This window comes from Enhydra lutris, unplaced genomic scaffold (assembly GCF_002288905.1).
Source record: "Enhydra lutris kenyoni isolate GAN:26980312 unplaced genomic scaffold, ASM228890v2 scaffoldscaffold92, whole genome shotgun sequence".
NCBI lineage: Eukaryota > Metazoa > Chordata > Mammalia > Carnivora > Mustelidae > Enhydra > Enhydra lutris.
Window position 1 is genome coordinate 984618 of NW_019154176.1, and position 15984 is coordinate 1000601.

At 53.0% G+C, this 15984-nt stretch overlaps 2 protein-coding genes across 3 annotated transcripts; both read right to left on the bottom strand.

The window, feature by feature from the left end:
- Nucleotides 1-5901: 5901 nt before the first annotated feature.
- Nucleotides 5902-8962, bottom strand: LOC111162512 (chromosome unknown C19orf53 homolog). The gene is made up of 3 exons (XM_022526977.1): nt 8722-8962; nt 8589-8644; nt 5902-6350 (listed from the first exon to the last, which is right to left on the bottom strand). The coding sequence occupies exons 1-3, from the start codon at nt 8816-8818 to the stop codon at nt 6207-6209; spliced, it is 297 nt and encodes a 98-aa protein (XP_022382685.1). The 5' UTR covers nt 8819-8962; the 3' UTR covers nt 5902-6206.
- On the bottom strand, nt 8588-15650 carry LOC111162511 (methylthioribose-1-phosphate isomerase 1). Of its 2 annotated transcripts, XM_022526976.1 has the most exons (7): nt 15456-15650; nt 15141-15379; nt 14144-14319; nt 12869-13045; nt 12566-12790; nt 10955-11084; nt 8588-8644 (listed from the first exon to the last, which is right to left on the bottom strand). In XM_022526976.1, exons 1-6 carry the CDS (start codon nt 15585-15587, stop codon nt 10957-10959), a joined length of 1077 nt encoding a protein of 358 aa, XP_022382684.1. In that variant the 5' UTR covers nt 15588-15650; the 3' UTR covers nt 8588-8644; nt 10955-10956. The 2 variants fall into 2 exon arrangements, with proteins under 2 accessions (XP_022382684.1, XP_022382683.1); XM_022526975.1 differs by lacking the exon at nt 8588-8644 and having other exon boundaries at nt 10857-11084.
- Between the last annotated feature and the right edge of the window lie 334 nt (nt 15651-15984).

Consider the following 15984-nt stretch of genomic DNA (forward strand, 5'->3'; position numbering starts at 1 on the left):
GGCTGCGCCCACACACGGCTTTGTTTACTGAGGGTCGCTTCCGGGCTCCGCAAGGGGACAATCAACACGACTCGGCCGGGGAGCGAGACTGAGCTGCGGGATTCCAAGGCAGCCTCTAAGCCCCTCCTCCCTCTGGGCTGTGCGAGGCGAGAAACTCTCTCAGCCTCTCTGGGCGTGGAGTCAAGTTTTGATATTTGTGGGATTGGGGTGGGTGGGTGGAGGGGATCACAGGCCCCTCGGTTGAGCTCTTGGGGGCCACAAACCTGTTCTCTAGAAATAGAGCCCAACCCATGCCCCAAGCTAAGAACCCTCAATCCATTCTGTGCCCTGAATATTAAGTTGAGTCATATGAAATGGCTGATTTTCGACCTACTAAGACGGCAGTTTCAAAAGGTTCAACTAATACCTATCACATCCGATCGTCCAGGCCACCCTCTCTTGCAGGAAGCCGCCCGTGGTCTTGATCGCCAGCCCCGCCCCGCGGCCCACGCCATCCTTCCTCTCCCGCTGTCCTTAGAAAACCCTACATTTACCCTTCGCCATACTTTTCTCCGCGATCGCTACATTTCTTTACCTAGTTCAGCACTTGCTTGATTTCTGTCTCTTCCCTCTCCACCGAGACCCCCAGTGGCAGAAGTAAGTGTAATTGGTGCATTGCTACGCCGCCGGCACCCGAACAGCACCGGGCATACAGCAGTGACTCCATGTGAATTTACCTACTGAACCAACTCATAATCTGCTCCATTCCGCTGAAACGTCTACGAAGCGGAACAACCCAGGTTGGTCCTTAAGTGTGGCCTGATTGCTGCCCCCAGTATACCCACCGTCTATGGAAACTCTGGCTTTTTCCTTCCAGGAATTTCCAGCCGCACTTTCTGGCCGGTCCCCAGCTCCCCATTCGGGAAACTCCCTCCAACCTGTGCTGTCCAGGAGGGTCACCACTGACCACAGGTGGCCTCTGAGTCCTCGAAATGGGGCTGGGCCGAATTGGGTTATGCTATAAATGGAATTTTCAAGGACTAAGTAGGCAAAAAAAAAAAAAAAAAAAAAAGTAAAATAGCTCATTAAGCATTTTTGATATTGAAAACAAGTTTTATATTGATTACATATCAAAAAGATAATATTTTAGGTAAGTTTGGGTAAATAAAATACATTATTCAAATTAATTCCACCTGTTTCCTTTTATGTTTTATATTTTATGTGGTATCAGGACATTTAAAGCTGTATATGTGACTTGCATTGTAACTTCTATTGGACAGCGGTGGTCTTGAGGCACAGCCTGCCACACAGCCTGCCACAGTGACAGCGCCAGAAAGGACGCGGATAATGGCAATGGCGTCTGACTGCTTCGGTGGTGCCCTCGCTGCTCCCGGGTGTTACTGCAATTCAGCCTTCCACCAGTGCTGCAAAGTGGAGAGCGCAGGCTCCATTCATCAGACGAGGAAACTGAGGCTTGGAGGGGGAAGTGCTTGCTTGAAGTCCCCCAGACCAGGAAGCCCTAGACTTACTGCCCTGTGCCTTTCTTACAAAGGATTGGCGGCAAAGATGGACTGATATGGCATCACTGGGGTGTGGGGAGAGGTATGGAGGACTTCAGCAAAGCCCCATGTCAGCTGCTCCCCTCGCAAACAGGACCCTGGGGCTGCCCTTACCAGCGGTCCTCTTCAGCATCTGGTGCGTGGCTATATCAGCTAAGCCTGGGTCCCGGTCCCCAAGAATGCTTCAATGGGTGTCTTAAGATGTTGAATCAGAGAAGTCATTGGAGGCTGCTCTGGTCTGTTGTCTGCTCTAGGAGGAACCAGGACTGGGCTTTCACTGAGTGAGGATGTTTATTGTCTAACAATAGATGCTAACGTTGTCAACATCCCCATCTCCCAGATGAAAAAAACAGGCCCAGAAATGTCAGGTGACATGCCCGAGGCCCCCAGCAGGGGAAAGATAGGGCCAGCATTCAAGCCCTGTGGGTGGGCTGGTTCTGTCACATTGGCTAGGGATCAAACGCACAGAGTTTGGGAAGCCCCAACATTCTGTTCCATTTTCCCGATTTTATGGATGAGGGGAATGAGGCCCAGAGAAGGTCAGAAAGTTGCCCAAGGCCACACAGTGATCTCCAGAGAATATATGAGGTCAGAAAGGACCCTGGGAGTCTCTCTTGGCTAGATCTCCTCCTAGCAACACTTTTAGTTAGGAGATTGGGAGCAGGGTTCCAGCCATCCACATGTCCTGCCTTCTCCATGCAGCCAGGGAGCTTGGGCTGCAGGAAGATGGAAGGCACGTTTACCCCGCCAGGCCTCTGTGAGCTCACTGTCTAGGCATCCACAGCTCCGGATCCCAAACCCACATGTCCTTGAGACGCATGGGAAATGGGGTGGCCCTGGAGACTCAGTTGGAGGGGAACAGCCCCCCCCCTCCGGCAGCTTTGTGGCCATCCCACCCTAACTTTCCAGGGTTCCGGTCTTTGGCCAGCCCCCCGCACAACCCGTGCCCTTGCTGACTCAGGCAGGAAACCAGCCCGGGCAGTTTCACTTCCTGGTTCAGATGCAGCCCCTCTGGCCTGCCCAACTGGCAAGATTTACTTCTTTCGTTTCTTTTCTTCCCTTTTGGAACACAGGTTCATGGGCTAAGCGTCAGGGCCTCGTTGGGAGAAGTGGGCATTCAGGCGGAGGGGGATGGCGGACACAGGAGAGGAAAGGCTGAAAAAGCCACATCTAGTGACTTCTCTGGCTCTGTGGGGAGGGCCAGTGTGACAGGCAAGAGAGGACAGGCTGAGTGACTAGTCTTGCTCTCCACTCTCTGGACAAAGGCAGCTCTCACAGCCCTCAGGCTCCAGAAGTCTCCACACTGAGGAAAGGGTGTTAGCATCCCCATTTTACAGATGGGCAAACAGAAGTTCAGAGAGGTGACAGGACTTGCTGAAGATCACACAGCCAGGAAGGGGCCGAAACTGGCACTGCACTCAAGGTATAGGTATTTTCCAGAGTCTGGGGCTCTTGGTTTCAGCACCAGTGCTGGGCTTCTGTGGACAGGGGGAAGGAACAAGCATAGAGGGAAAAGTCATGCAGGGCAGTGAGGCTATTTGGGAGGCCAAGGGAGTGGGGAGAAGGGGGAACAAGTGGGTTGACATTCCAGACCTCATACCTGTTGCGCCTGAATGCCCTTCCTCGCCCCTGGGGTCCTCCTCAAAAGGACTGGCATTGTCCGGAGGGTCAGAGGGACATAGGGAGGTGGTTTACAGGAGTCCCTGGCCCACCTGGGCACCACCGGCCGTGGTGGGGTTGGCCTGGTTTCCATGTGCCTCCTGGTGGCCCAGGGAGGGACCAGAAGACAGTTGGAGCTCACCGTGTCCCAGTGCTCGCTCTTCTGAGATTCCAGATAAAGGTTAACAATTTCCAGAAGAGGGAATAATCATGATTCTCATAGGCACATAAAGATGGACACAGGTTAACATTTTTATTGAACTCATGTGGGAACGAGGCAGATGTTATACGGCTCAAAGACAAGTCTGGAGAGCAGGCACTTCACATTATCAGACTATTTGCGCAAATAAACGTGCAGATGGGGGCAAATTGTTTTTTCTGTAGTGGAGGAGGGTTGTCAACGAAACCTCTGATGGCCGGGATGGAATTTGCATGTCTACAGATAAGTGGTTTTATATTGCTATCAGTTGCTTACAATTTACAGAACTGAGAGTTCAAAGACAATGCTATGAATCAGATAACCCGGAAGGGTGTGTTGTATAGAGATGATGCACTGAATAATCAGAACTGATTCATTGAAATGCAAAATTTTCCTCGCAAAAAAAAAAAAAAAAAGGGAAATAATTCATGACTTCCTTCATTCAATGAACACCTGTTCATTAAGCACCTCCTGCACCGTCCTAGGTGTTGGGGACACAGCAGTGGACAAAGACCCAGAGAAAAGCCTAGAGCCATGTGGAGTGACCACTGCTGGGGGTGGAGGTGCGGGAGGGCAGAGGAAGGGTCTCTGAGGGGACGTCCGGGAGGGGAAGGGAACCACAGCAGGAGGCAAGACCGAGAAGAAGCAGGGGTTTGCAGGGGGCAGCCTTGGCTGGCTTTCCCAGTTTTCTGTTTTCCCCACTAGGATGCCAGTCCTCAGCTCTCCCTCGCTGAGATTGGCACAGAACAGGTAGACAATAATCTGCTCAGTGGGCAGAGGGGGTCCATCTCAAAAGGCAGAAGCCACTCACTGCCTGCTTAGGGGAGATGCCGCTGTGCTGTGAGCAGATGGCACAGGCATTGGGGTTGCCTGAGTGGGGCTAAAGGAAAGTGTGCGGGTGTGCAGGTCATACGCCTGAACGCAGCCCTGCCCTCCAGTCCTGCAGCTCCTTTCCCCCAAGCCCACCCCCGCTGAAACCTGAGCATTGGGTCGGGGGAAACTCCAGGACAGTCTTTCCATCAGTTTGGGCACAGCTGCTGCAAGTTCTGGTATTTCAAAATGTAAATCCGTATTTTTTGTGTGAAATTGCTCACTGTATGTATAAAACCAATCTTTTTTTTTTTTTTGACAGAGATCACAAGCAGGCACAAAGAGAGGGGGAAGCAGGCTCCCTGCTGAGCAGAGAGCCCGATATGGGGCCAATCCCAGGACCCTGAGATCATGACCTGAGCCGAAGGCAGAGGCTCAGTGGGGAGCCTGCTTCTCCCTCTCTTACTCTGTCAAATAAATAAATAAAAATCTTAAAAAAAAAAAAAAAAACACCAAAAACCCAAAACATGACTCTAGTACCCATTAGCAATTGCGTCAATCATGGATCCCCCCGCCGCCCCCAGTCAGGGTCTGCTCTCTGTTGATTTGCCTGGACATTTCACATCAATGGAATCCTACAGCCAATGGCCTTTTGTGGTTGACTTTTCATTCAGCACATCTTTGGGGGACATCCATGTTGTAGCACGCTGGAGCTTCCTACCTCTTTACCACAGAAGCATAGTCCTAGTGCAGACACGCATGCTACCCGCCCCCTGCGTTGTTGAGGGCTACCTGGGTTGCTCCTAGTTTTAGGTGACCGTGACTGACACTGCTGTGAACATGCACGTACCAGCTGTTGGCCAAGTCCCTGCTCTCAACCCTTCTGGGCATGTGCCTCGGAGTGGAACAGCCGGGGCAGGCGGTAATTCTAGGTGAAGCACTTTCCACAGTGGTTATCCCCGACCTTGTAGAAAAATGTTGGTAGTTCAGAAGTCTTTGACCACCACCATGTGGGACCAGAAAAGCCGTCTGCAGTGGGTTCGCTGGCTGGGGGCCAGTCACTCCCAGGCGCCGCCACCTCCCCCAAGGCAGCGGCTCAGTGTCACCCTGACTGTGGCCTAATTCACCACCAAGCAATGATGGAGGGGCCTAGGAGAAGCAGGACAGAATCTTGGTCTGGAAGAGACAGCAGCTGGTCGGTGGGGAGCGGGGAACCTGCTGGTGGTTGTGCAAATCTCTGCTCTGTACTGTCGACGACACGACCTAACCAGGGCATCACGAGGGCTGAGGTGGCGTGGAAAACACTTGAACAGTGCCTGGACCACTGGTGGTACTACATGAACACAAGCTGTTAGGGCTTTCAAGAACCCGAGTGGTTCCCAGGTACATTCTGGTTAGACTGGCACTGAGTCCCTACCAGGTGGCTTCAGCATCTGTCCTACAGACGGGAGAGTGGCTCCCTAGGACGCCTAGCTTATCTCAGGTAGAGGTGGTGACCCAGGCATGCCTGCTGATGGTATACAGGCAAGTGAGGAGGTTGGTGGGGTCACCCAGGATGGGAGGGGCGAAGGTGCAGAAGCCCACTGGTCCCTCCCTGGGCACATGGCTGGTCTCTGGTGGGAACTGATGGGACTCACCTAACTGGGGCACCTGGTCCCCAGCCCCAGCACTGGCCCACTCCCAGGAGCACGGGAACACAGGAGGAATCACAAGTTTATTGCTCTGGGTTAAACCAGTGGATAAAAGACCGGAGAAGGGGGACGTAGGAAGTTGGTGAACATTTCCTTTCCTTCTGCAGCCCCTGGCACCCTGGGAAGCTGACCAGTCCACTCCAGGTCTGCTGATCACCTGCTCACGGGCTAGACCCCAAATGAAACTTGAGGTACATATGACCCAAGGCTCCGGGGAACCCAGCTCCTCCTTGCGGTGCCACCTGTGGGGTCACCTGCATAGGGCTGAGCATGGAGGCTGTGTCAACGGCCTCCAATGGGCTGGTGTCCTTAGGAAGGTGTCTTGGTGGAGGAGGAAGAGGCTGCCTCCTTCTTGGCAGGGGCCTTCACCAGTGCCAGCCTCTTGGGCAGGCTGCTGTAGGCTTTCATTACCACGTCGTGTTCAATCTTCTTCCGGATCCCAACCTCCAGGTCCTGAGGGGGGGAACCACAGGGCACTGAGACTGGGACCTGAGGTGGAGGGAGGGGAGCGCCTAACCCGCCATGCTCTCTGCTGAGAATGCACAGGGGGCTGGATGAGCAACTCCCCACAAAACAGTATCCGAGGGTCTGGGGTTTAAGTCCTGCTTCTGCCCTGCACTCTTTGGGGGCGTTACACAGAAAAAATCCTGTTCTTGTCTCTGGACCTCAGCTTCTAAACCTCCGCTCAGCCCCATTTTACAGATGGAGAAACAGGTTCCTGTAGTGAGGAGGCACTTGCCCAGGCCTCCCAAACAGGTGAGGGATGGGAGATTGGAACATGCCCAGAGCCTTCGGTCTCAGCTTCCAGGCAGCAGTCCCTGCCGGCCCATGTCATCTCTGCCTGGCAGATGGCAGACTGGGGCTCTGAGACACAAACATGTGAACAAGCAAAGGCACAGAGGTTTGGGTCCAAAAGTGGTAGTTTGATTATATCTCCCAAATCTCCCTGTCCTGCCTATGAGTTCCCACAACTATGACCACCATGATTGTCACATAATTGTGGGTGCAGGACAAACCACAGCAAACAAATAAGACAGAAAAATCTCTCCCCTCTGGAAACTGGCACTCAGCGTGTGTGAGACGACATAAATGTCCATGATTCGCTAGGGTAAAGTGAAGGTAAGCGCTGCCAGCCAAGAAAGAACACAGGATAACGAGTGAGGGGTGCGTGTTACGGGGGACAGCTGCTCAGAAGCACTGCCTGCAGTCAGACTAGACTGAGAAAGGGAGCCGTGTGGATTTCTGGGAGAAGAATCCGGGCAGAGGAAACAGCTGGTGCCAAAGTGCTGAGGTGGGATAAGAACTGTTAAGGGACCAGTGAGCAAGGGAAGAGTGGGAGGAGGGCAGGGAGGTGACAAGGGCAAATCATGCAGGGCCTTGTGGGCCATGGAGAGGATTTGGGCTTTTCTTGAGGTGGGAGACATTGAAGGCTCTGAGAAGAGGACCAGGGGGCACCTGGGTGGCTTAGTTGGTTGAGAAGAGGACCAGACTTGGGTGCTCACTGGCGCCCTCTGGCAGCTGTGGGAGGAGGCAGGGGCTCAGGGAGGATGTCACCGGTAGTAGTTGATGGGGTGGGACCAGGTAGGCGGTAAATGGGTGGATTCTAGATTAATAACAAACACAAAAAAGGATGAGATTATACACAGAGATCAGAGAAAGAGAGAATCATGGATGATCTCGAAGGACAGAATCTTCCTGAATCAAGACTGTGGCAGGGTCATGTCGGGGAAGGAGAGGGATCCGAGCTTCGTTTTGAAGATGCTGAGTTTGAGATGCCTGGGAGACAGCCCGCCTCTCGCAGCCAAATGGAGGTAAGCAGATCACTGGGTACCCAGGTCTCAGAAAACCGAGGCTCTGGGAGAAACTTAAGAATTTGCTCAAGATTACATATTAGGTAGTGTGGAGTACAATTTGAACTCAAATCTGACTCCAGTAAAACCAGTTTCAAATCTCCTTAAACTTCTTTATAAACTCAACCCTACCCACCTATATAAAGAAGCTGCATGTAAACACAACCACAAAAATGTCAACCAACGCAGGTAATGTTCATTTGTGTCCTGTGCTGTTCTCGGCGCTTTACAAGTGCCCCGTGGCATTAAATTCTTACAACTGTGGGAGAAAGGTGTTATTACTATGACCATTTTACAGGTTAAGAGACTCAGGGTGAAGAAATACTAGCCATTGGGGCGCCTGGGTGGCTCAGTCATTGGGCATCTGCCTTCTGCTCGGGTCATGATCCCGGGGTCCTGGGATCCAGCCCCACATCGGGCTCCCTGCTCAGCGGGAGGCCTGCTTCTCTCTCTCTCTCCCCCTGCTTGTGTTCTTCCCTCTTTCGCTGTCTGTCAAATAAATAAATAAAATCTTAAAAACAAAAATAAACACTAGCTGTTAATAGGGCTTCCAACACACGCAGCACTGCCTTTCTGCAAAGCTGGGGTTTCGACTTTGCCACGCCACCTCCCGTCCGGACTTCTTTTAAACAACGGTAACAGCGACAGCAGCTAACGTGTGTTTAGACTTTCTGCGGTCCTTGCTCCTCTGAGGCCCGCTGAATGTGAATGTGATGTTCCTATACCCATGACACAGGGGTCAAAACTGAGACTCGGAGACCTGAGTTCTCCAGACTCCTCCACCGGGTGCAGGTACCCCCCTCCAGGCTCCTTCCCTGGCCGCTCGCGCACCCCCACTCACCTTCTTGAGCTTTTGCTGCTGCACGATGCGCGCCTTCTTCGGGGCGATCACACGACCTGAGAAGAGACGCAGTCGCGTAAGGCTGGGGAGCCCTAGGCCCTCCTCGCCCCCCAGACCCCTGACAGCTCCTCACCACCCTTCCTCGGTCCCCGGCTGCGCTCGGAGGCAGCTGCCGCTGCTTTGCTCTTCGCCGGCTTCCGTGCCTGGAACTTGCGCTGTCCCTGCGCCATGATATAGGATGCACCGGAAAAGGCGGGCTGTACGCAAGCGCAGCCGGAAGGCGCAGGGCACGATGGGATACAGTGGGGACGTGGGGCGAAAAGGCTCACGGGACGCAACGTGGCAAAGCATTAAAGGGATAAACGCCCACAAAAGCCTATAACGCAAACCTTCGCAAAAACTTCCAAGTCAAGGTTATAATATTAAGATAACATTTATGAAGAGCTCGTTTGTTTTGTAAAGCATAGTTTTATGCCCTTCGTACACAAAATTTAGTCTAGACTAGGGTGAGGCGACTGAGGCAGTCACTGGTGCATACTTTAAGGGTGCCTAAAATTCAGTAATTGATATAGTATTCTCAACATTTAAAAATAAAATTTTAGGGGACGTCTGGGTGGCTCAGTCAGTTAAGCCGCTGCCTTCGACTCAGGTCATGATCCCAGGGTCCTGGAATCGAGTCTCACATCCGGCTCCTTGCTTGGCGGGGAGACTACATCTCTGCCTCTGCCTGCCACTCTGCCTGCTTGTGCGCTCTCTCTCTCTCTCTCACAAATAAAGAAATAAAATAAAATCTTAAAAAAAAAAAAAAAGAAAGAAAGAAAAAAAATTTTAGGAGCGCCTGGGTGGCTCAGGTCATGATCAGGATGGCGCCCCATGTCTGGCTCCCTACTCAGCGGGGCATCTGCCTCTCCCTCTCCCACTCTGCCTGTGTTCCCTCTCTGTGTATCTCTGTCAAATAAATTTTAAAAATCTTTAAAAAAATAAAATCTTTGGGGCACCCGGGTGGCTCAGTGGGTTAAAGCCTCTGCCTTCAGCTCAGGTCATGATCCCAGGGTCCTGGGATGGAGCCCCGCATCAGGCTCTCTGCTCAGCAAGAAGCCTGCTTCCCGCTCTCTCTGCCTGCCTCTCTGCTTACTTATGATCTCTGTTTGTCAAATAAATAAATAAAATCTTAAAAAAAATAGATAAAAATAAAAAAAAAATTTTTTTAAAATCTTTAAGAAAAATACAATTTTGGGGCGCCTGGGTGGCTCAGTGGGTTAAAGCCTCTGCCTTTGGCTCAAGTCATGATCTCAGGGTCCTGGGATCGAGCCCCGCATCGGGCTCTCTGCTTAGCAAGGAGCCTGCTTCCTCTCGCTCTCTGCCTATTTGTGATCTCTGTCAAATAAATAAATAAAATCTTAAAAAGAAAAAAAAAATACAATTTTAGGGGTGCCTGGCTGCCTCAGTGGAGCACGTGACTCTTGATCTTGGGGTTCGAGCCACAATTTTGGGTGTAGAGATTACTTAAAAAAATTAACATTAAAAAAATAGAATCGGAGGTACCTGAGTGGCTAGTTGGTTAAGCATACAACTCTCGATTTCAGCTCAGGTCATGATCTCAGGGTCTGAGATCTAGACCCCCATGCTGACCATGGATTCTGCTTCCCTCCCTCTCTCTCTGTCCCCACCCCCACTTGTGCTTTCACTCTTCTTCTCTAGAAAAAATAAAATAAAAAATATTTCACGAAGCTATTACTTATCTTGATTACTGGGCTTTTTAGTGTCCCTTTAAAATTCCGTACCCCACACACTGCCCTAGTTCTGGCCCTGAAGCAACCTAAGAGGGCAGCGCAGTACTGTCCCCATTTTATAAATGCGAATACCAAGGCACGGAGAGGTGAAGTGACCTGGCCATGATCACACTGTAGAGAAAGCGGCTGAGGCGGGTTTTGAACTTGGGCAGGCTGGATCCAGTTACAGTGCTCTTAAGAGTCATGCAAAGGGGGATGCCTGGGTGGCTCAGTTGGTTAAGCAGCTGCCTTCGGCTCAGGTCATGATCCCAGCGTCCTGGGATCGAGTCCCACATCGGGCTCCTTGCTTGGCAGGGAGCCTGCTTCTCCCTCTGCCTCTGCCTGCCATTCTGTCTGCCTGTGCTCGCTCTCTCTCCTTCTCTCTCTCTGATAAATAAATAAAATCTTAAAAAAAAAAAAAAAAGAGTCATGCAAAGGCCCCGTGTGCTCTCCCTACTCTAGGAAGAAGGGTGGTGGGAAGAAGGTCAGTTTAGGGGCAAGCCATTCAATAAGTTTATTATAAAACCTAAGGGAATGGGGGCAGGATATGGAGAATGACGTTGATTGCTTCTGGGGTCCATCTAGGGTCCCTACCCTCAGGAGACGGTGGTACTTAGGGCCGCCTGGAGCTCCTCAGGAGCGAAGACCCCCAGCTCTGTGATGATGCCACCGGTGATGAGCTCATGGGGGGTGACATCGAAGGCAGGATTCCAAACCCCAATGCCTGTAGGAGAACGGGGAGGCAAGAAGGCAGGTATGTGGCTGTGTGAGAAGTTCTCAAGCTCTTGTCACCAGTCTCCTCCATGGTGGTTCAAGAGTTGGGGAATCCATGAGAATCTGGGATGGCTCACTCTCTAACCACATGAAGGTATTACATGGGGCTTTAGCCCCTACTATCCAGTTCAGACCCTGCTCCCCACCATTCCTGGGCTGTCACTGTCCAAGAAGGCTTGGAACGCTTAGAGACATCTATCCCACTTTTGCCGGCTCCAAGGGTCTTTGTAAGAAGCTCTAAGAACCCACCTCAGAGCCTTTGCACAAGCAGTCCCCTTTGCCTCCAGTAGGGACGTGACTCACGGTTTCATTTCCTTTAGGTCTTTGCTCAAATGCCCCTTCCCAGAGAGGACTTCTCCAATCACTGTCTAAATCTCCCCGCATGGACACTTCCCATGCCCGTCCTCACCTTGTTCATTTCTCCTGCGCTCATACCCACTTCTTACACGGCGGTTTTGTTATTTATCTTGTTTGTCTAACCCTAACCCTAACCCCCTCTGGATTGTCAGCTCTGCGAGTGCAGAGGCATTTCCATCTTTTTCACTCCCGTATCCCCAGCGCCCTAGCACAGCTCCGAGCATTGGCCAGGTACTCAAAAATATTTGCTGAGTGAGTACCAACCTTCTACACAAGAGGCTGCAAACTGGTGGCCTGTTTTCTCTGCTCACAGTGATTTTGGCCAGTGCTCATATGCCTCCAGGAAAGCAGGGGCACGAAAAACAAAATGAAGGAAAAAAGTTTATAGAATTAATATATCTGTTTTTAAAACGCTGTTAAGAAACTGGAGCACAAAACAACAGGATGTTAGGACTTCCCTCCGCTTAGTTGTATACTGTGATTTTTACCGTGGCTCCACACTTGGGAGTCGGGTGGCAGCCCCACGGTATTTTCAGTGCTTGAGGATCTTAACTGGTCCTTTTTATAAAAGTATTTTCGGTCATAACTGTTACTATCTAATGAGTGCTAAGCAAGGGTCAGGCACTGTCCTCCACGTCACATGGATGAACTCACTGACCGCCCCAGGCTTTGTGAGCTGGATGGTGGTAAGAGCTCATCTTACAGATGTGAACACTGAAGCCCTGGGGGATGACAGAAGTCAGGCATCTTGCGCATGGCAGGCGGGTGGCATGGGGAAGCTGAGAACATCAGTGTCTCTCCGAAGGCACTAGATGAGACAGTATTCTTACTTCTTCTTCAAGGGAGGAAGCCCAGATGGACAACTTGCCCTCAGTCTCTTAACTCATTAGTTTTACACTCTGACCTTGAATCTGACCTTCAAGATGTTTCTGTTCTAAGAAATGGCTGGAAGGAGAGCTTTATGCCCCAGAAGGCTGATTCTACCCTAGATCCACCAGACCCCGTGAAGGGGCCACAGTGCCTAAGGGGAGGTGCCCAGGTGCTGTGTGACCCCCCTATAAGGGGACAGCTTACCGGGGGCTGCAATCCTGACCCCGTTGACATCAGTCAGCTCCTGCCCCGGGCGCTCCTCAATGATGATCTCCCTGCCCGACTCCAGATGGAGGTCACACGAGGAGCTGGGGGCAGCCACGTAGAAGGGGATGCCGTGGTGCTTGGCAGCGATGGCCAGCTGGTAGGTGCCCACCTTGTTGGCCGTGTCACCGTTGGCAACCACCCGGTCGGCTCCCACGACGACAGCTAGGGAGCAAGAAGCTGGGAGTCATAACCTGGCCGAGGACACCTGGAGCCCTGCCCACTGGTGCCGCGCCTACTGACCTGACACGCCCCGGTGGGCCATGGCTGCTGCTGCCATGCTGTCGGCAATGAGGGTAGCGGGGATCTGCTCATACACCAGCTCGAAGGCAGTCAACCGGGCTCCCTGGTTGTAGGGCCGGGTCTCTGTGCAGAAGGCATGATCCAGACGGCCCAGGGTATGCAGTGAGCGGATCACACCTGTGGGGCCCGGCCCACCAGGACATCAGGATGAGACGGAGAGCAACACACGGGTGGGGTGGCTTGTTGTTTAGAAGCACAGCACAGGGGCACCTGGGATCAGGTTGTGATCTCAGGGTCGTGGGATCGAGCCCTGTGTTGATTCTCTCTCCCTCTGCCTCCCTGCTGTCTCTCTCTCAGAATAAATAAATAAAATATCTGCACGGTTCGCCAAAGGCTCACCAGGCACAGTCCCATCCCCAGGCGCCTGCAGTAGCTGTTCCCTCTGCCAAGTACGTGGGTGCTCAGAGAACATCTTGGTGAGGCCTTCCCTGATACCTCGCTCTCCCACAGCAAACCCCACACCTCTTACCCCTTCCCAGCTCTTTCTCTTTAGTACTTATCACCTCTGAACATAGTACACACATTTATTGACTGGTTGTGTTTGTTTCTCCTACTTTCCTATTCCTCGGGGCAGAGATTTTGTCTACTGTGTCCACTGGTGGGTCCCCGGTGCCCAGAACTGTGCCTGGCACACAGTAGGTGCTTACTAAGTGCTGAATGAATAGAGGAATGCATGTCTGCAGGAATGGTGGGGCACCCTGGTTCTTCATTGATATTTGTTGAGTGAATAAATCAGTGTCTTGCCATCAAGGCCTCAGTCCCCAGGCACAAAGGCAGGGCTATCCCAATCTTTCTTTTGGGGGGCCCCTCCCTTCTCAGCCCTTGCATCCTCCCATTCTCTAGGCACGCGGCTTGGGCTGGACTGATTGATCCTAGAAAGGCAAATGACCCCACCAAAGACCCTGAGATATGAGGAGCCTTTTCTGCACTGTCAGCATAAAGAGCCTTGGCTTTTCATTATCTGAATCCCAACAACCTTCCTGCTGACCTGTGGAGCCTAAGAATGATGCCGCCCTGGAGGGCAGAATTTAGGAACAGGGACAGATGGATCCTGATGCCACTATTTGACCCCTGGACCCAGCCATACCTGAAGCTAAGGCCCTAAGCACCTGTATACAAGAGTAAATTCACATCCTTTTGCAGGTAAAGTGGTTAGGGTTTCTTTCTCTAGCATCCAAAAAGGGCCCATCCCCACTCCCATGGACACCCACTCACCCAGAGCTGTGCCATAGCCAGCAGTGGCCAGTGCGCCAGTGTTACAGTGGGTCAGCACGGTCACCCTGCCACCCCCAGGAGCTGCCCGCTCCAGGAGATGGCGGGCTCCTAGGTCCCCGATGCTCCGATTATCCTTGAGGTCTTTCTCCAGCATGTCCTCGGCACAGCGGATCACTCTGGGGCCGACAAGGGGCTCTCAGCTCCAGCCACCAGGCCTTGGGACCCAGGTAAGCCCCTCCTCCCTGGCCAATGCTACTGTGCAGGAGCCCTCTTGCTTAAAGCCTCTCCAGGCTATGTCCAGGCTATGGGGCCTACACTCTTCTGCCATTGTCACCGTCACACCATTTGCCCACCACACAACACATTTATCTCATGTGTGTGGGACAGCACAGCAATGAACAGGATAAAAATCTCTGCCCCTGTGGAGCTCACAGTAGGGTGGGCAAGTCAGGCGGTGAACAGTTAATGAAGTGAAGGAGAAGGCAGGAGAATCAGGGGACAGAGCAGGGGCGGTGAGCTGTGTTACATGAGGGGTTGGGGAAGACAGAAATCAGAAACCTCATGGAGTTGGCTCTGTGGATAGCCAGCCTGCAGAGACAGCACGTGCAAAGACCCTGAGACAGGAGTAAGCTTGGTGGGGTCAAGGAACACAAAGGTAATCACTTAGCTTGAGCAGAGCAGAGTGGAAAAACAAAAGGGCAGGGAAGAGATCAGAACTGGAAACAAAATTCCTCAAAAGCAGAAACCAGGAGAATGAAATGGCTCTGAAAAGGACCTTTAAGACAGAAGGGGCTGGGCGTGTTCTGGTGAGGCAGAGTCAAGGGATTGAAAGCAAAGATCTTGGGACCCAGCCACCTGGGGTGGACTCTTGGTCCTGCTTGTGTGGCCCTGGACTGACGTGCCGTGCCTCAGTTTCCCTAATGTAAAACGGGTCGGTCTCGAAGAAATAAGTTAATAGCCTCTACGCAGAGCAGCGCCTGCCACAGGGTCCCCCTACCTCTCCCGGACCGCCTCCTCCGTGGCGCCCTCGCGTTCAGCTTCCAGGGCTGCGGTCTCGACCAGGTGGCGGGCAGCACGGGCCATGTTGACGGCGGTGGGCCGGGCGGTGACCAGGAAGCCCAGCGCGTCACGCACGAAAGCCACCAGCGCGGCGAGTCCCGGTCCCCCCGCGCCCGCCTGCAGCTCCACGGCGAGGCTGAGGCAGCCCACGAGCGCGATGGCCGGGGCGCCGCGCACCTGGAGGGGGGATCCTGGCGTCAAGCGGGGTCGCCACCTCCCACCCCGGCCCCGCAGCTCCGCCGCATGGCCCCACCTTCATGGCGCGGATGGCCTCCCAGGCCTGGCGCACCGAGCCCACTGCCTCGTAGCGGCTGTGCTGGGGCAGGAGCAGCTGGTTGAGGATCTCCAGCGAGCCCCGAGAGTAGCGAATCGCCTCCAGGGACATGGTATCACCCTCTCGCTCACGGTCGCTCAAGAATCGGTGAAGGCGACCAGCGCACGCGAGACGAGCTTGGAAGAAGAGGGGGCGGGGCGCCGGCCCCGCCCCCAAGGAGGCGCACGCGCACAGCAAATCCACAGGACCCTCCGTCCACGTGACTAATCCCTCCCTACTTTCCCGTAGTCTGGGGAGTTAGTCGCGTCCTGAAAAGCACAGGTGGCACCTTTTATGGGGCAACTCCTGGATTTTGGGCTCTGTGTTCAGCCAGCCAGAATCATAGCATGATCCCCCAAGTCACCCTTAGGCGCCTGACTTCGGCCAGAGCGAGTGCTGAAGGTGGTCTCAAGTATAGAAAGGCCCGAATTGGGGGATTCCAAGGACTAAGGGGTCTTACTGTTGCCCT